This window comes from Hylaeus anthracinus, unplaced genomic scaffold (assembly GCF_026225885.1).
Source record: "Hylaeus anthracinus isolate JK02 unplaced genomic scaffold, UHH_iyHylAnth1.0_haploid 5, whole genome shotgun sequence".
Classification (NCBI taxonomy): Eukaryota; Metazoa; Arthropoda; class Insecta; order Hymenoptera; family Colletidae; genus Hylaeus; species Hylaeus anthracinus.
This window is the reverse complement of record NW_026535322.1, coordinates 8,845,949-8,872,827: the sequence shown is the minus strand read 5'-3', so window position 1 is coordinate 8,872,827 and position 26,879 is coordinate 8,845,949. Positions and strand designations below refer to the sequence as shown.

The 26,879-nt window shown below is 39.0% G+C and overlaps 3 protein-coding genes across 10 annotated transcripts in view; 2 read left to right on the top strand and 1 right to left on the bottom strand.

Annotated features, from left to right (window-relative positions):
- Nucleotides 1-1,028: 1,028 nt before the first annotated feature.
- Nucleotides 1,029-9,324, bottom strand: LOC128896069 (tripeptidyl-peptidase 2). The gene is made up of 18 exons (XM_054159223.1): nt 9,017-9,324; nt 8,326-8,454; nt 8,077-8,244; nt 7,360-7,520; nt 7,097-7,260; nt 6,679-7,011; nt 6,328-6,597; nt 5,925-6,236; nt 5,691-5,847; nt 5,422-5,609; nt 5,190-5,344; nt 4,895-5,112; nt 4,582-4,816; nt 4,270-4,520; nt 3,017-3,243; nt 2,072-2,529; nt 1,761-1,976; nt 1,029-1,686 (listed from the first exon to the last, which is right to left on the bottom strand). The coding sequence occupies exons 1-17, from the start codon at nt 9,176-9,178 to the stop codon at nt 1,767-1,769; spliced, it is 3,798 nt and encodes a 1,265-aa protein (XP_054015198.1). The 5' UTR covers nt 9,179-9,324; the 3' UTR covers nt 1,029-1,686; nt 1,761-1,766.
- A 118-nt stretch (nt 9,325-9,442) lies between these two features.
- LOC128896084 (UDP-glucuronic acid decarboxylase 1) lies at nt 9,443-13,897 on the top strand. 6 transcript variants are annotated; one of them, XM_054159259.1, is made up of 7 exons: nt 9,444-9,703; nt 9,841-10,428; nt 10,527-10,640; nt 10,734-11,054; nt 11,113-11,531; nt 11,613-13,121; nt 13,549-13,897. In XM_054159259.1, exons 1-5 carry the CDS (start codon nt 9,643-9,645, stop codon nt 11,397-11,399), a joined length of 1,371 nt encoding a protein of 456 aa, XP_054015234.1. In that variant the 5' UTR covers nt 9,444-9,642; the 3' UTR covers nt 11,400-11,531; nt 11,613-13,121; nt 13,549-13,897. The 6 variants fall into 6 exon arrangements, with proteins under 6 accessions (XP_054015237.1, XP_054015238.1, XP_054015234.1 ...); XM_054159260.1 differs by having other exon boundaries at nt 11,113-11,872; nt 12,070-13,121; XM_054159262.1 differs by lacking the exon at nt 11,113-11,531 and having other exon boundaries at nt 9,443-9,703; nt 12,070-13,121.
- A 4,241-nt stretch (nt 13,898-18,138) lies between these two features.
- The window catches only part of LOC128896067 (extracellular sulfatase SULF-1 homolog), a 64,400-nt gene continuing 55,659 nt past the window's right edge, over nt 18,139-26,879 (top strand). For 2 of the 3 annotated variants that reach the window (XM_054159221.1, XM_054159220.1), the window contains exon 1: nt 18,140-18,403. The gene's annotated coding sequence lies outside the window, so the exon portion shown is untranslated. Of the gene's footprint in view, nt 18,404-26,879 lie in introns of all 3 variants that reach the window. The other variant, XM_054159222.1, reaches the window with a different exon arrangement.

Below are 26,879 nucleotides of genomic sequence, written 5' to 3'. Positions count from 1 at the left end.
AAAGACAAAATATCTGATTACTTTTTTGTCCTGGCGGATATCGACTTTGGGAAAAATCTTCATTATACCAATATACTGTGACGCCATTGTCAAAACATTCTCTTATATACGAAGGAAAATGAGAATCAGTCGATGACGATGACGATAAGGACATAACTTTATACAACCTTTTAAATAGTGTTATTTGTTACTCATAAATTTTGTGTTTGAAAGCATTTTTTTTAGTAATCTTGGTTTAATATATTCTTACAAAAATTTTACGTGTTTGGCTATTGAAAGCCATGAAGCTGGTTCAAGAATTAATTTTGTTCCATGTTCAAACAGATCAACTTATAGAAATTGCAATTAAGCATGCCTTCAGAGGCTGTAGCTACATTTGATTGTAGCTACAGTACGGGTTTAGCAATCTCGAAGTACTCGAGCTATAGGACAACAGACTATTGGTATCAACACATACAGAAATTTTAATTAGTAGATTTATTATTTGTGTCCAGTCATTTAATAAAAACGGTACAATTTTTCGTCAAGATACTCAAGCTTTATTACCTAATAGTGAATCTACATTAAAATCTAGTCCAACTAGATACATTTGTTACAATTACATTTCCCTAATCGAAACAAATTTTACCCTTCGTATCTTGTCTTTTAGCGTTATAACATTTCACTTGCAATGTTGTAATTATAATGTGTGTAGCGATATTGATTTATTCCATTCTGGTAATTGTGTAGTAATTTCCTGGCTACAGAGTTCCGTCAAAAAACAAGTATTGCTATTTATATTTAACATTCACGAAATTTTAAAAGCGCCCTAGCTATTCATTTATTTATTTATTTACACAAGTGCGAATAGCACTTATTGTGTAAAGCGTGAGACGAATTGTACGCAACAATATTTTGGTAACAGTAATTGAAAAAACATTTTACAGAAATTTCATGCTCATATAAATTGTGTCTACAATTAACAGAATTTAATAGAATAAATTATATTCTGTGGGTGTAAAGAAAATACATGTATGTATACGCAAGTGTATATGTATATATATATATTTACATTCAATATATTGTAAAAATGGAAAAACCTAGATGAGTGTGGATGATATACATTATGTTAATTGAAATGAATGCTTTCGAGTAACACATTGTTATTTAACAAAATTCAATTTCTAAATTAATAACAGTTTCCATGATACTCTGACGCTGTTTTCTTCTTTCATACCGTAAACGTCATAAAAATGCAGTATTAAAACAATGATACTTTTGACAAAGCAATGTAACAACGTCTTGTCTGCGCAAGTACATGTACACGACATGTCATCGCACTTTTCCTTGGCGATTAACAATTAATAACTAGCTTCATTAATTGAAGACATAGTTCATGTTATTGCTTATAGTGTTTGTTTTGCTGTTCCACGGTTTTCATAAAGAAAATCATATACGTGAATATGAATATGATTTATTTTCTTATGTTAGAAAATTAGTATTATTTTTTAGTGTCACTTTTTCTTCTTTTTTTCTTTTTCTTTTTTAATACGAATAAAATTATATCATCCTAAATGTATAATACACCTGAATGGTTCGACAGAGACACCTCTGTAATTGCAGAGTTGCATTGGAAACTGCATTCCATGATTAAATCTCATCTCATCAAGACATCAGAGACAGTTTCATGATACCCAAATGGCATTGCTGTGCGGATTATTGTATATTCGATAATTATTTTAACGTTAAAACTCTATTCAATTTTAATATCATTAACTTACCGTTAGTCAAAATGATTTGTACGAAGTAGGATAACGTGTCGACATACTTGAGGAAATATGACATGATAAATGTTCCCATCCTAAGTTCCTTGCAATTTCTATACATTTTTCGTCAATTTCTTTTAATGGTTTTTCTTCATAATAACGCATCAGTAATTTCAAGTAGCGCCCACAATGATTATTAATATGAGCGTGCCACAGTGAAAGCATGAGTACCTATGAACAAAACGAAATATTTTACTTTTACTCGTTTTTTTCGAATACTTTAATATAATCATTAAATATCAGCAAAATAGTATTTAATTTCTTGCCTTGCTGTCAGTTGGTTCAGCAAACTTCTGCACTTCTTGCCAGTGATTTGCAACACTCTCTAATAAATGTTCATATGACGCACGATCTCCTTCTCCTTTCTTCATGTTGTGTACGTATAATCGTGCTAACGCACATCCTTTCTTTACTAATGCTTCTATCAAACTACTCTTTTGTTTCTCCATAGTTGCTTTAATTTTCGCTGCATCAGCACGTTGATCATTTTTCAAACCATAATATGCTAACAATTTATCTTGATCTATATTTGTAATCACAGCATCGGCGACAGTTATAATTTGGTTTGCGAGAGAAACAGCATTTTCTGAGAGATCATCGTGTGGTACATAACGTCGAGCTTCAGGGGAATCCAGAGAAGTCAGCATGGCAATGTGAACGGGTAAATGATCCGAAAAGAGAGTTTTCAATTCTCCATATAATAAATTTGCGTATTCTCCAGGTTCTGTTATCGACAGTAACAAATTAAATATATTGTCACCATAAAAGAGCAAATATATACGTTTATGTGGTGGATAAAAAACAGCATTCATATTAATATATGGAATGAATAATCATGTGAAATATAATGATATTTTCATATTATACAATCATTTTACTACCACATTAACGATTAACAAACACTGCTGGTAGTAATGTGCTTTAAATATCAGTCACGAACGAAGAAAGAGGTCAGTGTAAATCATTTGTTATTTACTGGATGCACATTAGGAATAATGACGATAATTACAAAATTCAAAATCGAACTGTACAGAGTTCTAAAACATAAATATTATAATAATATTCGTTCACACGGTAAGAACTTACTCGTAGAAGGTGCTATTTGTGGAAATGAACCGGAAAGAGAAACAAAAAAATTTGCATGATAATGATAATAAGTATGATGCATGTTCATATAAAAATAGTAATAAATTCATGAAAAATTTGATTACCCAACTTTCCAAGCCAATGGCATTTCATATCTCTAAGCGCTTCATTGTATTCATCCCATTTCGTAGTCTTTTCTTTGTCTGGTTTATTAGCAGGACTATTACTCTTTTTGGTTGGTTCGGATAAAACGTATTTAAATGAATGGCAATCCACTTTCTTTCCGATCTCGTCTTTACAAAAAGTCAATGTACCTTGCAGATAACTACCGAATGTTGCACCTTTGGAAATTCTTTAAAATAAAATAGGAAGACATCAATTTTCTTTTCAACCGAGTTAATATTGGCCATCGTATAAAATATTCACTACCGAGAGCCATCACAAACGAATCCCAACAAAATGCATAGCATTCAAAAGCGTGAGATACTCAATGACGTAAACATTATAAAGCAAGTAGGTATATCAAAATACACTATAAGCAAAATATTTTATAGTTATTATAAACAAGAAAAACTTTCACTACTGTTATATTCATAAAGCCTTAATGATGTAGGCTAATTTCCACACAATTACAAGTTTGTTAGTACCTTCTTTCCTAGTATTAACAAAATTTCAAAATAAAATAATTGTAAAAAAATAGTAATGCGTAAAAATGTAAAATAAAAATTATATTGCAATATTATTGTGTCAGACCAGTTGCATTGCAGAACTAATGTTGCAATAGAATTAATGAGTGTATATAGATTAGCATTTTAAAATAATAGCTTTGCTACATAAATACTTTTTTAAACTATGTTTAAAGCATGTAAATGTGCAAAAATGTTTATAAAAATAGTACTATAGACTCACTTATTTTCAGTGCTGCGATGTTGGATGAAAAAAAAAAAACTTTAGTAGCACTCCAGAGGCAAATCATTTTATAATTATGTAAAAAAAAAAGGGTAGTGATCACATGACATCATTTGTATGGAATAATTTTAAGTAACCCAAGATTAATTCAAAGCGAATTATAATCTAAAGTATTGACAATTTTCAACCTAACATCTTTTGAACATTTACATTTGTATTTCAAAGGTATAATAAAATTATTCGTGCATTGTTTGATTTACATAAAAGAACTAATACGTTTACTGTAGCATGTCATTAATATATGTAAAGTATGCTTAGGAATAAATATAATCTAAGAGTAAATTAATATTTTATACTTTCTTGAACATCATAGTTTGAATGCTTTGCAACACTAATCTATTTTAATTTATGAAACATAATTTTGACAAAAAAAGTAACAAAAATTTCTTGTTTAAAGTAGGATACTTACTTGATTTCATTGGACATGGGAGCAATATACATTGGAAGAATATGTCCAGGTGGAATTGAAGCTGCTACCATTTTTTTGCCACCAATAATGGCTTGGGATTGGCTGGCATACACATCCAGACTAATTGGATTACTCAACTTTTGACTTAGAAGTAATGGCATATCTGTTAACCTATCTAGTAAGTCTTTCTTTTCATGCCGTACATGCATTTTCAAAGTGTAATCACCCTTTTCTAATTTCTGGATAGTATACTGTGGCAACATATTGTATTGTTAATTTATATTTCTCTAATAATATCTAAGTAAAATTTACCTTAGACGGATACGCATCCCCGCAACATACGAGTTGTTTGTTGCTGTCGTAAATCATCCACATTTGACTCTCATATTCACTTTCATACAGTACATCGCTAAGCAATGCTGCATTCGGAGTTACTTCGGTTGCTTTTGCAGAGTGGAACGTGTATGTTAATTGCAATTCATAAATCTGTCGTGATGGAGGAATAATATCTCGTTTCCGTAAAGGAGCAATCTTTGCGTCAGTGGGTCTGCAACATTAAATAAAAATAAGTTTAAAATTAAAACCAACGTCAAATATTAATACGTGAAATTTCAAGTGCCCATACTTCAAAATTTGCACAGAAGATTTGAGAGAAACACTAGGAACCACTTCTTCATTTCTTAATGAACTTCGCAATTCCAAACGATTTATTCCATCCCCAGATTGCATTGTAAGATTTCCATCTATCATGTGGATACCATGAAATTCTATAGAATAGTCGATCAACATATCACCTAAGTTTGCCCAATACTTTGCAATAACAACTTCTAAAATTAATCCTCCCTATAGGTGTTTATAACAAAGTTAAATTTATTACCATTACACGATTTGTGAAACTGTGTAATAGAAATTTACTGTACCTGGACAGAGAGTGGTTGAACAGTTTCAGACTGAGAGGTAACACTAATCATTTTATTAACTTCGAGAGTCTTACAAGCCAAACGAGGTTTTAACTGAATAGTATGAACCACAAATCTTCCAATTTTTTCCTTTTCTGTGCTTCTCAATCTAATAACTAAATGGAATCAAAGAAACACATTGATTTGACTCGTTCGATGAAATACATACACATATATTGCAGAAAATATTTACCTGCCCATGTCGCATCCTCTGGGACAAGAATGAAATGTCGGTGAATTGTATTGGGTTTAAATAAAACTTTCGTAAACATTAAATCTGGAAGGATTGCGGTTTTTGGCAGTGTTTGTGGTTGCACTACGGTAATTGGTATTTGGAACACTGGTCCTTTTCCAATATCTGTTACATCATAAGCTCTGACACTGTAAAGTGTAATTTAGCATCGACGTTATTCGTAAACATATTTGAAACAAATATTTGATCATGATATACCATTTTTTTACCTGGTTGCATGAACACCTTCTGGTAAATTAGTAGCATCAACTCGTACTGCGAATGCACGAGCCATATGCATTAAATCCAAGTGCGTTGGGAACTGAACCCAATGCGCGTCACACACTAACGTCAATTTCAAATTAAATTCAATCTTGCGTGCCGGGGCTATAGAAGTATTTAAATATTATAATAAACCCAATTGAAATATGCAGAACGACATTAACAAATATATAAAATTATACCAGTATTTTCGCTATTAAGAAATACAGGCTCAACGGTAATGGCATAATCTTTTGGTCGATCTATGATACCGGTTCTCATATGAATTCCTTTAGAGTTGTTTGCACCACAGCTAATCGAAAATCTTACATCCCTTTCAGGAACGTGTTTGTACGCCATAAGATAATCAAATGCACGTTCAACTTGTAACAGTCCTGAACCTTGTGCAAAAGGATCTAGGTTAGATATGTACAAGGCTGTATTTTCAAGAGCTCTTTTTATATTGTATGGAGAATAGGGGCATCCTTTGGCAATGAGTCCTGATATAAGTACAGCTGTAATAGGAATGAGTAGCATATTAAAGTATATTCTTTTTTATCAATATACGATTTTTGTAAAGCTTTATATAAATTATTATACGCGTACCGACAGCACCAGTCACATGTGGACTAGCCATACTTGTACCATTCATGAGCTGACTTTTTCTTAGTGTAAAATTAGGAACACTGGTTATAGCTCCTCCTGGAGCACATACAGTGATACCAGTTCCTCCATCGATCATCGGACCCCGAGATGACCATGTGTATGGCATGCCTGCCATTTTTTCCCTTAAAGAATATTCAGCTACCATCATGTCAGGAAAAACATAAGCACCAACGCTAATGATACTGTTAGAACTGATGTCTGGCGGTGTTCCTGTATAATTTTAAAGCGGATCTTAGAAGATGTAAATTTTATAAATACATGTCAAGCCTTTTCTAGATTTGATCCACTAACCAATAGTACATAAAGCTGGTCCAAGGTTACCAGCAGATGCCACCCATGTTACACCATACTTATCAATAACTTCATTAATTAATTCTCCTATTCTGCCTGTATTCGACCAGTGTGCATGTTCTCCATAACTCATATTTATTACATGTATTTTTTCTTTGTGATTCATAACATGTATCATTGCTCGTACTATCGCAGTGCCTGTCTCCATTGTGCCAATGCGACCATCTCCAACAGTCAATGAAATAATCTGTGCACCAGGAGCTATACCATTTAATTCTGGATTATCAGGAAAATTTGCCGCTGCAATTGAAGCTACGTGAGTACCGTGACTTGCTGTAACATAAAAAAATTGTTTGTAGCAATATATTACTTAAAAATTTCTGTTATTAAAAAAGAGAACAATTATATTATAACTTACAACATAAGCTAACAATTTCCAACGTATTTCCATCATCGTGGACATTGATACTAATATTTAATTGATCTTCTGGTATAATAGGCGCATATTCCCTCGTCGCTGTATATTCTCCCAAGCATACACCAGCTTCCAGGTTGCCTTCTTCAGAAGTGTCAATACAAGCTCTATAACAGATAATGAAAACAAGTTGAAGACAAATGCCTATACAAATTGAAATTTTTAACACACATGCAAACCCAAAAGTATCTTCCATACATCTTTACCTCCAAACCTCACCATCATGAAAAACAACACAGTCATAAGTAGGTCCTACATCAGAATATTTTTTTTCAATATTATTTAATACTTCAATTCTTGCTTCAAGTTCTTCTTTTTTTAGTCTTTCTTCTAAAGTCGTTAACTGTGGATTCTTTGCTTCAAATTCCTATGTACAATAGTTACAGAACATAAAAATCACATTGTCTTTATTTCAGTTAAATGTATACATATACCATATATATACTCATATTTTAATTAAGTTCAATTGTTTGTAGAAATATTATTTGATTTAAACATTAGAAAAATACAAAGTTTGCAACTTTTATCTAAGTACTATTATGTAATGAATCAATGGCTTTACAATAGATCAAACTGCCAAATATAAATATAGCATTAGATAGAGATCACTGTGACACATTGTGAAACTGGCCTCATTTGATTGAATGGTTTAATGTACCCACAACAACCCTATCTTTGGAACACATGGTCTACAATCCTAATTACAGTTCTTGCTCTTGAATATATGTGTTAACATATAGGTTATTGTAACTAGTTTGTTATACAAATTTTTAATTTGAAAAAAAAGCAAAATTATATCAAATGTAATATGAATTTTGCATACATGACAAAATTACTTTCTATAACAAAGTAAACAAATTTATTTCTGGTAAAAAAAGTCTGTATAAAAAGAATATCAAAATATAATTAATGTTGTTATTTACTTGTAGTTCCCTAGTTGCTTCTGCAAGTGCAGATTTCTGACAACTGTCCCACAGTCGTTTCTTCCGTTCTAATACTACTCTTTCTTTTAATTTTCCTGGATATAATGAATATAAATTTTTTACTCCAATGTGATATTTTCCAGTAGGATTTTGCCAGCTGGCTGGAATCTAAAACAAAGTAATATATCTTTAAGAATAAGAAACAAATGTTGTTCTTATATGAAAAATTGCATGCATTGGCTACTATACCTTTAATTCACGTCCAGTTATACCATTTATGTATCCAAGGGGTGCTTGTACAACTTTGCTGGTGTCTACATCCCCAGCTCCACTACAGTCATATCGTTCAATGATTTTTGGTTTTCCATGTGTAGTTATCTATGCAAAATATATTTTTTACATAGTTGACCATTTAATATTCTTTATATGTAAATTATTTTCCTTTATTGATCAAGAAATATGTTACTGTATTGGCCATTATACGTTATCATACAACAAAGGATGACAAACACAAATTTGAGGATATTTGATGGTAAGACAGAATGACTAATACAGTCCATTTTAGCCCACAATGAGCATATAAGTTTACAACAAACACTGTACAGACAATCATTGTTAATGTATAAAAAATCAGAAATACAACACGAATTACCCATTACAATGAAGGACAAGGAAAATCTATTGGCGAAATTGAATTAAAAAAAATGTAACTTATATCGCGTTGACTTTTTTATTGAAAACGGAAATATGCAAAGTTTCTTATTCTGTGTATAGAAAAACTAAACAGAAACTCGTCAGTGAAAGAATCGCATTCTTCGTGCTGAGATTTTGGAAACTGTATAATGTTTGAGAAAAATGAAAATTGTTGATTAAAATCGAAAAATAAAAAATGCTGCGATTTGAACAAACGCGAGGCGTGTCCACATAAAAGCTTACGTACCTGCATACCAGGAGCTCCAGGATCAACTCCTGAATCAAAAATTGCCATAACGACTCCTCGGCCGTCATATTCTGGATATTTGGTAAGAAAGTCAGTGACACCAGTTTCTTTTTTAGGCAGAAGGGCCCAAACAGGAAAATTACAATCAATGACGTCTGCCATGTTTCAAATGCCACTGCCACCGTGACTCCAGAAAAACTACTTGAGATGTTTCCTTTGTACTGCCACAGCCTTATATATCAATCAAAAAACAGGATCTGCGCCTGCGTGTGCGTGTACGCTGGAATTTTGAGGTTAAGTTATCAGCTTACGATACGTCAGGCCAATGAAAGAATATGAAGCAAAATTCGTGGAACGTTCGTGTTACACTACTCAGATAGCAGCACCGGCATACATCAATAATTAAACGCAAACGGACCACAGGAATAACGACAGACGACACTAGTTGATCGGTCTGTTGGTTTAGGAGGTTATGTTTTTTAATCATAAAGTTCGAATAATGACATGTTTGGTACGACAAGCGTTACTTGTCACTTTCACTCTAAAACGTCATACTGACAATCTGTGAACAATCGGGAGAAAATTAACGCGAATACCTTCGACTGAGACATGCGCAATGTTAAAGCATGGTTGTCACTCCACGAAAGATGAAACAGGTTGCCTTTTCCGTGATTTGTGTTATATTAGGTAAGTGTTTCAAGGTTAATTTATTTGTTATTACTTTCTGTTTTTCTTTAAGTTATCGATCGTAGATAATGACTCTCAGAAAGTCAGTGTCGGTGTTGTTTATAATTTCTGAGCATCATATTTTCCATATTGCACAGTGTTAGGTTTCTACAAAACATTAGTTAGTCCAGAAGAAGAACAATCTTTTCCTAGAGTTCATTCAAGGGACCGTAAACCTCACATGGGGGATAAGAATGATATCGTAGTTGTCAATCAGAAAGTTGAAGAAGCCGAAGAAGATGCACCTTACACAGATATTAAAAACATCGAAGAAGCAAAAATACGAATTCGTGATTTGGAAGGTAAACTGCAGCATCTTGAAGCCAAAATTGAGAACAGAGTCTCAAAGGATTTTCCAACAGTCAAGTTCCTTAATTATAAAAATCGAAAAAGAATTTTGGTCACGGGTGGAGCAGGCTTTGTTGGATCACATTTGGTTGACCGTTTGATGCTTGCTGGTCATGAAGTAATAGTTGTAGATAACTTCTTCACTGGAAGAAAACGCAATGTTGAACATTGGGTTGGTCATGAAAACTTTGAGCTTGTTCACCATGACATTGTTAGACCCCTTTATTTAGAAGTTGATGAAATCTATCATCTTGCCAGCCCAGCTAGTCCACCACACTATATGCTTAATCCAGTAAAAACAATAAAGACAAATACTTTAGGTACAATAAATATATTAGGTATGTAATATTAGATAACAGGTGTTGTCTATCCAAAGGCAAGATACAATGGATCTAGATAGATGCCATGGAATTTAAGTATCATTTAACTGTATTAGGCCTTGCAAAACGGGTAGCAGCAAGAGTTTTAATCGCTAGTACATCAGAAGTTTATGGAGATCCTAACGAGCATCCCCAAGCAGAAACTTACTGGGGCCATGTGAATCCCATTGGTATGTCGAAAATAATCTCTATTAACTTGACAAGCTTTAATAGTTATCCCTTAATTGTAACAAAAATAAAATTTTTTGGCACAATTGTTTTAGGGCCAAGAGCTTGTTATGATGAAGGAAAACGTGTTGCTGAAACGTTAAGCTATGCTTACATGAGGCAAGAAGGCGTTTCAGTTCGTGTTGCCCGAATTTTTAACACTTTCGGGCCCAGAATGCATATGAACGATGGGCGCGTAGTTTCGAATTTTATTCTGCAAGCATTACAGAATGATTCAATCACTATATACGGTAGTGGAAAACAGACTCGATCCTTCCAGTATGTGTCTGATTTAGTCGATGGACTAGTTGCCTTGATGGCATCTAACTATACTCAACCTGTGAATATTGGAAATCCTATTGAGCATACGATAGAAGGTAGGTACATGTTGCTATAAAATACAGTACTTTTATTGTTGAATATATTATGGGAAAGATTTTTTACTAATTACAGAATTTGCACTTATAATAAAGGATTTAGTTGGTACAAATAGTAAAGTTGTTGAGCTTGCCGCGGTCGAAGATGATCCTCAAAGGAGGAGACCCGATATTACTAGAGCTAAGAAATACTTGGACTGGGAGCCAAAGGTTCCTTTAGCCGAAGGACTTAAGAAAACGATCATTTACTTCGCTAAAGAACTACAAAGAACAAAACACTCGCAAAAAAGTAGTTTTAACGTAAAATCTTATAAAAACGATCACGATATAGTAGAACAACTTTAGGAGATAAAAGGTCAACACGATTAATTTATCCACTTTTAAGAGTGGCTTAAAAGTGCCATTAAGCTATGGACCACTACGTGCCAAAAGATTCCCCGTCCAAATTGAATTTCATAATAATTTTAACATTAACCGGTACATACTTTTCATTTAACAAATACAAAACGTTAGTTGCAAAATTGATACTGTATATTTATATGATCAATATTATTTCAGCCTTAAGACGTGATACTATGTTTGTAAAGTTCCATATATTATTTTATTTACTGTTCATAACTGCAGGATTAATTTTGAATAGCCGTTGTTTTAAACATGTTTATTACACGACGGAATGGAAAATACTAATCGTGTTTATAATGTGTCTTTTACATAAGAAAGTTTTGATCGCATAGTCCTGGCAATTTTTCGATATAGATGAGGCAGTAACGGTGCTGGTGGAAGTTATTCATATCCTTCGTTCTGTGGGAATTACTAGGGTAAATTATATATAAAAACTCTAATATATTCAGCTGATTTTACTTAATATTTCAGTATAGTCGATCCTCCTTCGATTATACATGTTCATTGTCTTTTATCAAATTTATGAAACATCTATCATAGTAACATAATCAATGTGCACTTGTACAATTAGTAAATTTTTTAAAAACGTTTGTCATCAAATTTGTTATTGCAGAAAGAAGGACGTTCCCACTTTTCTCGTTCTGATAAACGGGAAACTCAAACTTTGTTGTATTACCTATATAATAATTGTATTGTGTGATGTATACATCGTGTAGTCGTAAGCCGCGGTACTGTAATATTCAAATGCGTGTAAACAGGAAAGTAATTTTATACTATATGAATAACTATACACGAGTAAGTGAGTAAACAGCTTTGTAAAGATATCTCCTTTCCGTTACAGTCATTATATTAGTTTACATGTAGAAAGAAAATACAAAATGAATGTTTACACTACATGTATAGTCAGCGGTGTACTTACTTTCTTCGTACGCTCTCAAAAAAATGTGAGAATAACTGTATCTCCAAAAATGCGTGTAACTCGAAAATATCAGATTTTTTTTTTATTATTTCCGTGCAGTTAATTGGCCTCCGATGTTATTTATGAATCTATATTTTTATGAAATACCCTCTGTACAGTCTTCTAGCAACCACCATTCAATTTGCTTTCTTTATCAACAACCACAAATATCGTTGCGCAAAAATGGAAGGGGACAATCGTCACGAACAAATTGCTCGTTTTACTTGCAATAACTCGCAACCACTGAGTCAGAAGGGCATACATTGTTGCATAACGATCTGATGATTCTTCTTGTCCGGTTACAGTCCAACTAGATAATATTATAATTCTGCCAAGCATATACCACTTACTGAAGACGCATTCCAGCGCGGAATTGAAGAATCGTCCATGCCGTTAAAGAGCGTATTTGAAGGGCCGATTGGACGTAATGGGTGTCGCGTGGGCCTTGACAGGGCGCACGTGGTCGTCCTGTCTCCGCTGAAAGAGAACGAACCATCACCTACCAGGGTGACAAAGAGAAGAGACGAGAGTGGATTGGCAAAAGTGAGGAGGGGCAATAAGACTTGCTGGGATTCTTAATGATAATCATTGCATCCGGGATATACCGTAGCTTTATCGTAGCAGATGAAAATGCCGCAAGGGTGAAGTGACCTAATCGTTACTGAACCAGACTACCAACGGTTCCGACTCAGAAGGAAATAAGCTTGGTTAGTTGCCTCCTCTGCCGTTATTATTTCACTCAACCGGTTACACTTCGTTTTAATCAAGCTTTACCCTTTCATTTTTTGTGTCTGACCACGTAAATAACGAGGTACAGGCACGAAGGTTTCTGTATAAGTATTGAGGCGACCAAGCCAATGAGGAACCTCACTTACATAATATATCTTTACTAGCTGTGACTCATGCCTGACTTCTCATATAACCGACGGTCTTTTATCAATGATTTGCTTTTTTACGGAGGACCTCAAATTTCAGTAATTAGTAACTGGTCATCTCTTTCACTTGTCAATAGAATGCAACGGACGAGATTCACGTCGAAATATTGAAATTCCATCTGTCGAGATTTTACTATATCACGGGAGTCGGTACTTGAGGCATACTGTTAACAATGTAAAGATTCCTTTTTTGTTGTAGCTACTGCTCGTTAAGATGTACGAGGTAGTAATCGAGGAGTATCACTACGTAATCGACGAACTTGAAAGACTTCCTGTCTGGAGAGACCGGAGGAACAGGTGACCCAATTCACCGTAAAGTAACTCTCACCGGTGGTCCAGCGGTAATCCGACCTGTTTATCAGTAAATGAAACGGCGATCATTCGTCTAACATAACGTTTTTTTTATTAAATTATGATGCAACCCATTTATTTTTTTTTTTCCAATTTGGTCGAACTCAAAATCAACACGTAGAAATATATTCTAAATAACATTTTTCCATGTTTTTTGGTACTATTTTTCCGACATAAATGTTGACTTTGCAATACAAGTTTGTAATATTTTCTTCATTTAAAGAAAACACGAAACACCAGATACCCACTATCGGATGAGATAAAATTATTTACGGAAAAGAAACATTCAGGGTCGAGACAACGGTTCGGAAGTTTTCGCATGAAATTTGCATTGCGGATTCAACATCCTCGATACCTGCAGCCCGTTCATCTCTACTTTGTGCCTCTGCATTATGCATGGCGCAGTCGGCTTCTTGGCTACGCTGTGTTACGGATTCGAAAAGGGTCGCAGACTACTCGACACACATTCTCCTATCTAACGTTCGCTAACATTATCTTACGTGCTACCTTTTAGAGTACCATCAACCAACATTCTTGTGTCTTTATAGGCAACGATAAAAGCGAGAGCAAAATTTTCACGGGAACGCATTCTACGATGTACTATAGAAACGTAGTTGTAACCGGTGTAATTCAGCAATTCTTAGCAATCATTTCACATATCCATAAATAACCAAGTCCAAATATTCATTGAATATTCGGTAAACGCGACATTCTCAATCGGTTAAAAATCTATGAAAACTGTTACGTCCGAACAATTTACGTGATTATCGCATGACACAAACGCGTCTAAGCATCGTTATTACACCCCATCGGGATACATTTACGCTTGATTTACGAGACTTTAATTATGCCTACAGGGAGTGTCGGAAAGAAATAGACACGATAGATGAAGGCGCTCGCGTGAGTGACCGCCTGACAGCTGGCTAGTTTAACCAGAACAGAATAATCACGGAGCGTGCAGAAGTGAACAGTGTTTGTGCTCGTTCGAAAGACGAACTCCCAAAATTAGTATGCAAATCCACGAATGCGCACCACGCAACCTGTAATGTGCGCGAGAACTTGTTGTTTGGTTGCCATTCTGTCTTTATACGTTCACCGAGCATTACAATAATCGTTATTAAATTACAAAAATTATATCTCATTCGTCGCTTTTGTCGTAGCGGTATTAAATTAAACGGTAAGAGGATCGTCAGCGTTGGCCTGAAATTTTTCAAGACTCCGATTTCTAGTAATGCGATTATAAATAGACCTGAGGTTAAAGCGTCGATACTTGGACTATAGTTTACAGTTCTTGATTATGATTACTTATGCAAGAGCCCGCAAAGTTTCCGGCGTTTCTGTTTTTGTTTCGGCTACATTCCAAGAAAATACAGTGTCCCTGCGATATACTGGAATCAAATATGGGACATCGGTGCATTGAACCCGAGATTCTTTTCCGCAGTGCATTTTGCTCGCAATACACCTTTTTTTACATTGGAAACCGAATGGAAGTACGAAACATTAATGCTCGAGTCATTGTTTACAAACTTTGGGGCGCTCAGAGTATTGTTTCTCGAGAGTATTACCGATTATCGAGTCTTACTACGAGAAGGAAGATAGAAGGATACAGAATTTTCAAGGTCGAATATATACGTCTCGTTCGTACTCAAAGGGTTAATGTATATTTCATATTTTCCTAATAATGTGAAAGTGTCAAAATATTTAGAGACGTTCGTGTTCGTGCATACAGTTTAGGCATTGGTTTGGATCTCTTCGAGGTTCTATCTTTTCACGTGTACGCCATACTTAACAATCCATAGATTTTTTTCGCGAATTCTACTTCCACCTGGAAGAAAAGAGTCGAGCGCGCAGGTTCGACGAAACGCATAAACATTTCACCTGAACCGTTGCCGCCCACTCGAGGCGGCCTCCGCAATATCGCAAATATTCTGGCGCCATCGAGTTCCGAGCCGGTGTCTAAATAAATACCCGATCGCGTTCGACGAGGATTTACTTATGCATGCGGCACTCGGCTGAAACGAGAAGGAGAAAACGACGCCAGAGAAACTGTTCGGATGCGCGGACGCACTTCAGAACGACCGATCGTCCGCGTCAAAACAAGTGGCCCTGGCTCTTCAACGAGCGAGAAGAGAGCTACGATTTGTTTCCTCGGAGAAGACACGCGGAGCGACTGTTGAACGAAGCTGCCAAGACGCGAGATAAAAAACCGGGTGGTTGAATATTTTCAGCGCCGAGAGCGTCGAGGACCGAAGGACCACGGAGTTCCGATAAGCTCTTCGATCGGCTGCCACGGGTGAAGCGTAAAGTCAACTACCTTGTGAAACAAGATTAAACGATTAAAGACGCTCGGCGATACAGAGTGGACAGGAAAATAGTTATACGCGTTTAATCTTTCGGTGACAGCCTCCCTATACGCGACATTAACGCGAATCGGCAACCGGCACTTCAGACTCGCGTCGAAGATATCTGGAATGCGTAGGTTAATATTTGCCGCAGTCTACCAAACAGCTGTTAGCGTATCTAAGTGCTGAGATAAGGCCGCGTAGCCACTCACGCTGCACCGCTACCCCTCAAAGTTGGTCTTATCGTTAGGCGGGGCTGGTCGTTGAATCCGAGCTACACCTCTGTCGGTCGTTCAACCACCCGAAGACCGTCCAAACTTTCCTCTCGGATTTGGCACAATAAACGTCGTCGCCATGGTAGCCACGGACTTGAAATGATAACTTGTGTAATAACCCTCTACCCGGCCGTTGTAACACGTTCCGGCACAGGTGCCGGTTTACAGCGCACGGTAGGTAAATGGCGGTGCGAACGTAATAAAGGCACATTAGTACTCGACCAATAAGAGACCGGTACTGTTGCACTGGTCTCTCCCTCGAACGTGTAAGTGCGCACATGTATGTGAAATTTACCAAGCCTGTCATCGACTCGTCGACTCGTGTCTTTCAAACCGCTCTTCCACGAGGGTTTTACTACCGTGGCGACTGAATGGATTGCAACGAAAGGATCGTTGAACTTTATTATCTTTTCAGAGGAGAGAAACAATAATGCTCGACTCGATGGGAAAACACGAAGGCTCTCGTTCAGGGGTTGATCGCGAAGTCATTCCAGGAACTACAACCCCTTCGTATTTTGAGTTGGGACCATTTGAAGTACGGTCAGCTGAGTCTTCACTGCTGTCAGTCCCTTTGTCATTTATTTGCGATCAAACCTTCGATTTCACCTGGCACTATTGAATTTTTATCAATAAAAATTCGACAACCTACTTTCTCGATCGCGAATGTTCGAAAATAGATATTTGTTTTGCGTGCAATGCGACTGCACGAATTCTACATAGTCCGTGACTAGAGGCTTCAGTCGTCATGCGAACGACCCCGGGGCTCACACGGAGTGTAAATATTTACACGTGAGAGCAGCTGTCAGCGAAGGGGAGTATTCACCTTTTTTCAGGTAATGGACCCCCGATACTCCCGAGACTCTTTGCTGTTTGTGCACGATACTCCATTGCTAAGAGCAGCCGTTCGCGTGTCCATTGCGTGACGTAACAAAAGGCGAACCTGGCGGTTCGGGAATGAAAAATTAGGCGAGGCGATTTCGAGTACAAGGAGAGGTGCGTAAAGCGTAAGAAGGGCACTCTGCCTCCAAACATAATAGTAATATTGAAAAATGGTTATTATGCAAGGGTAAAATGTTTTCGGGAGCAGATATTTCATACCAATTTATTTTTCAGGTGAACTGTTGCATCGATCCACATTTGTCAAGAAAACTGTAAGCACGTATATTCTTTCTTCGGAGCCGGTTGAAGTTCCTGTTGTTTGACGTTAAGAAATCGCAAGATCGTCTAGAAGTTAATAAATGGACAAAGTGTTCTTTTTTTTATTTTACGTGCAAATATTTAATCACTGACCCTTGAAATCTGAAATATTTATTACCTGGTCATTTTCAAGAGAGGTTTACAACAGCAGTAAATCGCCCGCTCCAATGGAAACTACATTGAAAGAACAAGCGAGATACGCGTCTATCGATACCGAAGTATACAGGCATGAAACGATCGGTGGCGGTTGTCTTCTTGCGAATGGAATGTTGGTATCTAGGTATCTCATGAATAATAAACTAAAACAAACAAAACAGTGATTCAAGGCTCAGTATACAATACATCGAGAGAACTTTCAATTAACTCTCGCTCGTACGCGGCGTAAAAGCAGTTTTCCAAGGCGAGAGAGGCGAGTTGGCGAACGCGTGTGGCGAACAGCGAACTGCCCGCCTGCCAGCCCGTCCCAATAGGGTGAAACGTGATTTTTCTGCAGAGGTGCCCCTTCCACGTCCGATCTGGACGCAGAAGATGCACTTGGCGCGGCGTACCACTCTACGGCCAGGCGACGTAGTTTTCTGGCGCTGCCAGCCAGAGCAGCTGTTTCCAGGCTGGAGTAGCGGGCTGGAAGTTCAGTCTCGTTGCGACCGTCGCCGAGGTCGTCTCGTAGCCAGCCGTTTTTGCGGCCGTGCTTTGCCTTCTCGCCACGTGCACTCTTCCCTATCTCTTCAGCTTCGTCTCGAGTCTCGTGACCACCACCCGGGACATCCATTCGTGGTAGATCACCCGGCTCGCGCGTCACTCTGTCGATTTCGGTACTCGTGGCCAGGACAGGAAGAACGTTTCTTCCCAAAGAAGCATCCCTGGGACTCAACATCGTCGAGACGAGAGAGTGAGTACCAAGAATACCTTTGTTCCCTCGGAACGCGTACTTTTTTAAGCCCGTCTAACGTGTACCGGTCGACTACGCAGACCTTACGATGTTGTTTATCGAGTTTCGTTGACCGGGACCATGAAAAGTAACACGAATTCATTTGCCCAGCACTTTGCACTCCGAAAATCTTTTCTACCGTGACCGATTAGTACTTTATAAACAGTCGTAATTTCAATTTTTATACGTTTATTTCGTCATTTCGATTTACGTTGCCATAAATAAAACTTAAAGTGATTTATGTGCACGCGTGTCGCCCTAGAGGAGCGCACAGTTTTGAAGTATTCAGTGTATTTTTTACGTTTGCGGTCATAAAGACATCTCTCATCGGAACACGAGTTTCTAATATAAACATTGCGATTGAAAACGGTAATGAATTATTTGTTTTAGTTTTGTACTCCGTTGTACGCGATATCATTTCACCGATTATTCGGAGGCGTTACGAGTATTTATTTCAGCACGGTACGCTGAAATAAACAGTTCTTCTGATATCGACCACGTCGATGTTGAAACAATTGGGTTGTAATGCCGTCTGTTTCTCGTTTGTGCGGCATATTTAGCATCGGGTAAACAGTTTTGTGGTGTTACCAAGTCGATCTCTAGACTTCTGACCGTTGCACTTTCCGTTGCGTGATCGCGAATTTTGGGTGGTCGAAATCCTGAACTTTTTCGCTCCGGAAACGATGCTCCTTTATGCTGGGGATCGAACAACGTATGCGGGGGCCGGGTTCCGTCCCAACAGGGCATGCATATCGGCTACTCACCTCGGGGAATCACAAAAAAACGGTAAATGCACGTGTCGGGCGGGCCGATATGCAAGTCGGTTTCGGGTCCGAGACGACCGACTTTCGAATATTTTGCGGGGCGAGCGTTTTATTTCGCGCCGACGCCGACGCGCCGTGCCGTGCCTCCGCTTCGCGTCGAAACGGGCTGGAATTCGTACCGCTTCGGAATATTTTTGCAGCTGAAATACGTTTGGCTGAGCTCCGTTTGTCTGGGTGGACCTCTGCTACAACAGCAAAGGGTGAATTTAATTCTGACACGCTATGATCTTTTGTGTGAATTGCTTTTTCGAGTCCCTTTCCTGGAGCAACGAATGCTCCAAAACGATGCGATCGTCGGTATCGTCTGTTTCTCCATCGCAAAGATATGTTAGAGAATTATTAGGGATAATGGAACATTTACGTTAGTTTCATTAAAAAATAGCAACTCGATTACGAAATTATTTGCTACGCGTTAGAATCACTAGTTCAGGACGTAGAGAACGTGGTAACGTTGTGGCACTCGAATCAAGTATGACTGACCACCATGAAACAATTGTCAAATGATTGCATTAACGGCAAACAGAGGTCAACTGCCGCAGAATGAATGCCTCTCTCTTTGTGCCTTTAAGAGCACAAACAATAAGTTAGATGGTGTAGCATTTCTAATCGGTAGTATGTACTCGAGCACGATACACGTTAGGTTTTAAAAACTTTGGTGTTGTTCGTTGTTCATTTTATCTCATTAGAGTGTTCGAATAATGTGTGTTTTACTCTATCCACTAGTACGTAACATACTCAAAATATCGTAGTTGTTATTCGTACGATTTTTAAGGTAGATTATACGTATACGAAGATGCTTATGCGTCGGATGCATAAATCATTATTGTGTATATAATATTAACAGAGGAAGTTATTAATGCGCACAACGTTGATGGAGGAAGGCGGTAGCGTATATCCGTTGGTCGAGCTATCGTGTCTATCGACACTTCCGGATAAATGGAATTTCACTGTAAACCCATCGACGAAATTGCCCTAGTACCCCGAACTATTTTCACGCCGAATAGAACTTCTTCGTGCACGCTGAGGAAGCTTCCAGCTTTACGATCATCCAGCAACCGCGGTTCTAAACAAGCTTAGCTCCCGTGCACTCAAAATAGTCTTGGTGTAATAAAAGCATTCTCAGCGATACCTGCGGCTTGCTAGACGATGCAACAGTTTCGCCGCTTTATTGCACAGAAACCTGACCGTCACTTGAACGTGAATCTCTAACCTGAACGAGAATCCGTCGAAAGGCTAAAATATTCGAAACTTTGTGCTGGGATAGCACTCGCTGCCAAGTGCGCGATAAAATAAAGTGGTAACTTTTATAGATTCGTGTAAACAAATTTCAGTGTTTAAAGAACGGATACTTGTAGCGAGGAACAAGGGAACATGTTCATCCCTCTTCCTTTCTCGGAAAAGACACGTCCTCTTTCCGTTGTCATGTTTGGAAATCCACGATTCACATTTATATTTACTAATCGTAGTACCTTGGAATCTTGGCTGCCGATTAAACGCCACCGCAAACGGCAACGAATTCCAAAAATCGGTCGCGCAGAAATTCGTGCAAGGCGTCGATCCTCGATCGCATACGATTTCTGAAAAGAAAACAGGCAACCGTACTTTTCCCGAAGCTATTTGAAAATATTAAGTTCTCGATTACAAGGATGGCGGAGAATTTAAACGATCCCGCGACCAGTTCGGTTTTAATCGCGAAACTCGCTTCTTCCCAGCAAGAATGTCGCGTTAATTGATAACGGGTTGCGAGGCTTTCCATACGAGGCAATGAATTCGAGTTTCAGTGGCCGGAGGACGATCGATTTACCGTCGTTGATTTCCGTCTGCGAGAGTCGTAAAGCCCTGGGATGGTAATGCGCAAAATTAAAGATCCTCTAATTGAAAACGAAATGGCCGAGAGACGTTCACGGGCTCGCCCAAGCGTTAAACGAATAATAAAATTTTCATCGCGTAGTAAATTTTGTATCCATTTTCTAATTTGTCAGCGACGACGTGGTAAGACGCTTGTCGTTGCTTAGAAGGAATCGCGTTGCCCGACATGTACACATTTAATCGATTCGATTCGCCTCGATCCTAGAACGGTGCTGTTGTGTCGTCAACGAAGATGAACGCTTCTTACCAAACTATAAATAACCTTCGCGTTAGGGGTATCGAGTCATTCAAAATTGAAGCGAAAACACAATCATTTTTTTCACTTTTCAGTGCAGAGATGCACTGAAAGAATGGCCACCTTTATCGTGATTTTGAAATGATCGTCCGAGGTGTTAACATTTGTACATTGTTATTTTTTCGTTTACACGAGGTACATCAGCGAATACGCGGCAACTTAAAGTAGAATCGAGTGGGATAAGATTGTCGGGATGGAAGATTTGGAAGCTGACTTTAAGTAAATAGCTCGATATTTCGAATGTTCGAAGCGTGAGACTCGCGCGGCCGAAGAAATCGCGAAACTTTTATCGCCAGCCAGACAAGATCAATATTATCAAATCCAAGAGAGCAACGCAGCGAGACCAAACGGCTACATCCACGAAATTCGACGATAACTTTTCCAGCATCCGATAACTTTTGGCTGGTATCAACTTCCGTTTGCCAACGGCATTTTTTCACCCTAAGAACCTGACTTCCATGAATTTTCGTGGAGCTATTCGATTCCTCTATTAGCGCTTTGCAATGTCTTTTCCGATAAATAGGCGCGTAGTTAACTTAATTTTTTGTTGAGATAGATTCGATGGTACGACAACATTTCTGAGAAATATATCCTTCGCTCCAAGCCGGATGGTTATGTAACTACAAAAAAATTCAGATAATAAACTGAACGGAATGTTTATAAATTTTTTAGTGCAATGATTCTCACGTTCGCGCGATCACGTCAACATTTATTATAGGTTTGATATTCAATAGCGTATCCATTCGTTATGTGTGACATTTAATGGCTCCGTTAATTCCTTTCCACGCGACTCGTGATCTTTCTTCCATTTATAATCCGCGTTTCTTCACGCTGACGCGTAATCCGTGTAACTTCATGAACAAAAATTATTGCAATGTAAAAAAGTGACCGCCTACGCGCGTTCTCTTTTCACCATTGCGCATTGCGTAAAAACAAACAATCTGGAAGTCGTTTATCTAGAACCTCGCGACGGAAAAAGTCGTACGATCGTACGAGATATTTCGGAAAGACGATTTAAAGGAATAGATGACCAGGTCGATCTCTTTGAATTCCAGATTTCAACAGAATCAAAAGACTCGAACGCGTGTACGCGTTATCGTTTCTAAATTGAATTTACACCGCCGTCGTCGTGGTGCACGATCCACCGGTCAAACTAAACGACTTAACATAATGTTGTCTTTAACGAATGCTGAACGATATACTGCTGCTTATTCGAAGAACGTTTGTTAACGATCTTGATACCCGTAGGCTTTCTTGGTATTTATCGGCGAATAAATTTCTCAAGTATGTAAACGGTACGGGACGCCTAACTTTATATCCTCGTTTCAGATAGAACGATCGCTACCTCTGCGACTATAGTCGATAGGTGGCTCCTAAGTACTGAATGACACGTGTAAACTCGGTCGGTAATACGATTTGAAAGTTGTATAATGTTATGAAAATAATGTTCAAAAAGTACCCTCGAATTATATTCAAAATATCGCCTCGAGTGCTGATCACTTAAGATATTAACTTCTCCTTTTTTGAATGCAACGATTGCCACTTTAAGGCCTTGGAGCAAAGGGGCTGTTTTTCTTTAAAGCAGTAAAAGAAGCGGGGCTCCTAACAGGAACCGAAAACGACGACCGAAGTCAGTTCGAGTAAACAAGGCAGTCAGTACGGGTCGTCTAGTTTCAAACATCCTCCTTCTCAACCTTAAAAGAAATAATTTCTAACACTCTCGTATCAGCGTTTTGACACTATCGTAGAATATGCTTCGAGTACCGAACCTCAAGGGTCTCGAAGTTGTTGTCTGGATTCTTTTAAACACTATACAAGTTTTTGCTACCATCTGCGTGGCGCTGTTCCTTATTTCTAATTCCCACGATGGATGTATCGAAAGTGTTTTACGGTCTTCCTATTTCCTCGCTCTGTGAGAATCGTACCTGGGCTAGATCGTGATTGGTAACGACATCCGATAATAACTTACGATTCACCTCGGGGTAGTGAAAAATAAACTAGAAAATGAACGTTTAAACTCTCATCGAGACCAGCACCATGAACGGAATCGAAAGATTAACCAGGACTCATTATCCCTCATTATTTCTTCGATCGTCCGTCTTATTGCTCGAGAAACCATTCTATTATGCGGTCAGATATTTCGAGGATCGTCATATTGCGCGATCAATATTGATAAACGGACTACGCTCGTTCATTATTGAACCGATCGCCGGACCTATTTATAGGCAGCAGGTATCTTGATCTTTGGCCAAGTCGCTGGGTAAACCGACGGTAAGACTCGTGTTTGCCCATCTTCGTCGGCCACCGCGGTTTAGCGGAGCGAGGGTCCTTCGACTGATTGCATCGTATCGCCCCGAGATCGTTACATTGTCGTAACGAGCCCGAGACGAGTGGTGGACGTCTTTATCATCTTAGCCGATTGAAAAGCGGATTGGAGCCACTTCTGTCTTTTCGAGATATCCATCCGTCGTTCGTCATCCCAGGAAGATTATGCGGCTTCGCATCTAATCTGTAACTGTTTCTTGGAAATTTGTTTACTCTACGCTTAAATTTGTTTTGAAAGATACACCCACTGGAATAGCACAGAAAAAAAAAACAAATTCACGGAGAGACAAATATTTAGGATAACTTGAAAAATGGCGAGAGGGAATTCGCGATTCGACGATGGATGAGACTTCTCTTCGAGTCGTTACCCATTCGATATGCCTCTATGACATCATTGTTTTCCTTAGAGGGAGACACGATATTATTTCGTCTGAGAGCGCAGCAGCGTTATATTTATTGTTTACAGAGATTGCATGTCGCATAGTAATTATCAACTTCATCGTACGGCATTCGACTTGACGTAGAACATTTCTTATCTACCCGTCAATCGGGTCCGTCAACCGCATAGGATGAAATCTTGGAGCCAGAGTCTCCCGTCATCAGGGAATTTGGTCGCGCGTCGAAGATTAAAACCTCGAACACCGACGGCACTCCGTTCCCCTTAATCCGTTCGCCACGTTTCAATTCGAAATTCGATATTTTATGCAGATTTGTGGTTCGCCGATGGTGGATTAAAACCGTATTACGGCGCCGTAGGTGTTAGATTCCATTTGATGGTTCCCATGGTCGTAACTCAGCCACGGACCGCCCATGGTGAGCCATTGTGGCTGCCGTCGGAACAATATCCGTCCTGCTGCTCTTTCTCGCATTTCTTTTCGCTGGTCGTCAAAACGGGACTGTAAAATGGAATTATCGGGCAGATGGAATTATCACAGGTTTTCGGTCGGTTAGGCACATCTGATTCGGTTAGGTGCATCCAGGATGGGAAATTAGAGCAAATTCGAGCCAGTGATTTCTATTCCACGTAGGTTCGAATTTCCGATCGAATACTCTCGTTCGGGAAATCAAACAACTTCGATGTTTGCCAGCTATAAATATCATCCACTAAGCTGTCCGCGTATTGCGTAACACTAACGCGGATCAAACGTGGCGTTATTAGGCGACACGCGATATTGTCGGAGAATATAAATCATGGCGACGTTCCAGGAATCTGTTCGCAGCGAGGAAGTCCGGACCACGACAAAAAGCTCGAGGTAGTAAGACGTTGAACGGTCGTTTAACAGAACTCGAAACTTTAATGGGGGTTTAATAGCTGTTATTGTTTCGGATTGCGAGCTCAAACTGGTACAAGAAACGTCGACCTGGTATTTTTCGATTTTCGCGCGCCGCAAGTGGGTTTCACGATCGTTAATTACAAACGACTCGTATCGCTCCGTAAATTCCACGAGCGAAAAAGAAACCCTCGAGAGATAAAACGTCGAAGGGTTTAATCCTCCTCGACCGCGAGCTTCGCGGATACACCGTCGGTTACTTGACGAAGACATCGATTATCAACAGAACGAACGTAATCATTCACGGTTATCAAATTGCTAGAAACGCGTCGCGAAGATGACGATTAATCACAAGAGCCCGCGACTCGAGTACCATATTTCGATGGGTAACCGCGATTCATCTTGCGTCGCTGGATTTCCGCGTATACATGTTACAGTGGAAATAAATGATCAGCGATCGCGAACTATCGCCAGCGAAATGAATAAAAGTTGATTTAATTTTGATCGGTAAGTACGCATTCGCCGGTCACTTTAGCTTTAGCAAAGAGATTCGCTCGTGAGCACATATGTACCGTACATGCTGCGTTTCATTGGTTAGTCTCCGAAGCGTTTCGAGTCACGACCAAGGTCGCGATTCTTTTCTTCCATTGGAGTCTCTTCGCGTAATTGCGTCCATGATCTGGCGTGGATCGCCTCATCGAGTTATTCTCGATCGTTGACCCGCGTATCCCTCTCCCCCTATCCTCGAGTGCTCGTTTTCGCAACAGTCTCGAACAGTCGCCAGTTTTTCGTCCGAAAAATTCCTGGCAAATTGAAACGGCGAGGGGGTGAAAGGACGAAGTGGCGAGTCGTTAGCTCTCGCGCCTCGTCGTCGCGCAACCATTTCGGACGTAAGAATCTTAAGTACCTGGAGTCGGGGCCCGGGCCACTCGACTTCGCACTCGCCGCTTCATTTTGGCACCAGAACCACCAACCGCACCCCCGTCGCTTTTTGTGCTTGCCACGAAGGCCTTCGAGTGCTGCCGCGAACATCTCTCCCGTCTAAATGGCTTTCATGGATACGACGGGGGGGCGGGGGGGGGGAGGGAGGGGGGCAAAGGGTAGGGGATGGTGTCCGTGCTTTCCGTCTGGGAACGGTAACCCTGTTCCAACGTTAACGCCTAGAAGCTGTCGCGCATCTGCTACGTTTTCCAGATGAACTTGACAGCCGTTTCTCCTTATCGACTTCCTTGGTGTCGCGGAAAATGCTATAGTTTTCTATGATATTTCCGGAACAACGCCCTGCGAATAGAAATTAACAAATCCTCTTGCACAGTTACCCTCAGGGGCTGTAACTACGTCTGGTTGTAGCTATAGTACGGGTTTAGCAATCCCGAGGTACCCGAGCTAATATAGAGGGGTCAGTGGGCCCCAACAGATTACAGTCATCCCTGATGGGGATGCCAGAGTATGATGAATACGAAGTAATGTAAAGCAACAATTAAATAATCGTAAAGAAGGAAGAAATGTAAGACCGATACAGTGGGTGTTATAGCAAAGTGTTGGATGACCGACAATTTTCCCGTGGCAGTCTCGCCAGGTAGACGAATTTCATTGAGAATTTTAAGGAACCCAAGCCACGAATAAAAGCTTTCGAGGGTTGTTAAATGTCGTGGCCATTGAACCGTCAACTGGCACTACCACCCTCGCTCAGGTAGCATACCGACCGCGTCGTAGGTCAGAAGCATCAAAAATAGATACAACTAAACCGCATTGCCGACGATTTGTTTGAAAACTTTGTTCTAGAAACAGTTACTTGCAGTATGGAACCTACTTTAGCACACCGGTATCTTTACTCAGACGTCGTTACTCCG

What these genes read in the sequence shown, in the direction of transcription:
- LOC128896084 (XM_054159259.1), top strand. Translation starts at nt 9,643, where the DNA reads ATGGTTGTCACTCCACGAAAGATGAAACAGGTTGCCTTTTCCGTGATT. An exon ending in CGTGATTTGTGTTATATTAG is followed by an intron (nt 9,704 to 9,840) that starts GTAAGTGTTTCA and finishes CATATTGCACAG; the next exon opens with TGTTAGGTTTCTACAAAACA. An exon ending in AGGTACAATAAATATATTAG is followed by an intron (nt 10,429 to 10,526) that starts GTATGTAATATT and finishes TAACTGTATTAG; the next exon opens with GCCTTGCAAAACGGGTAGCA.
- LOC128896069 (XM_054159223.1), bottom strand. Translation starts at nt 9,178, where the DNA reads ATGGCAGACGTCATTGATTGTAATTTTCCTGTTTGGGCCCTTCTGCCT. An exon ending in TAACTGGACGTGAATTAAAG is followed by an intron (nt 8,245 to 8,325) that starts GTATAGTAGCCA and finishes ACTTTGTTTTAG; the next exon opens with ATTCCAGCCAGCTGGCAAAA. An exon ending in TTCAACCACTCTCTGTCCAG is followed by an intron (nt 5,113 to 5,189) that starts GTACAGTAAATT and finishes AAACACCTATAG; the next exon opens with GGAGGATTAATTTTAGAAGT.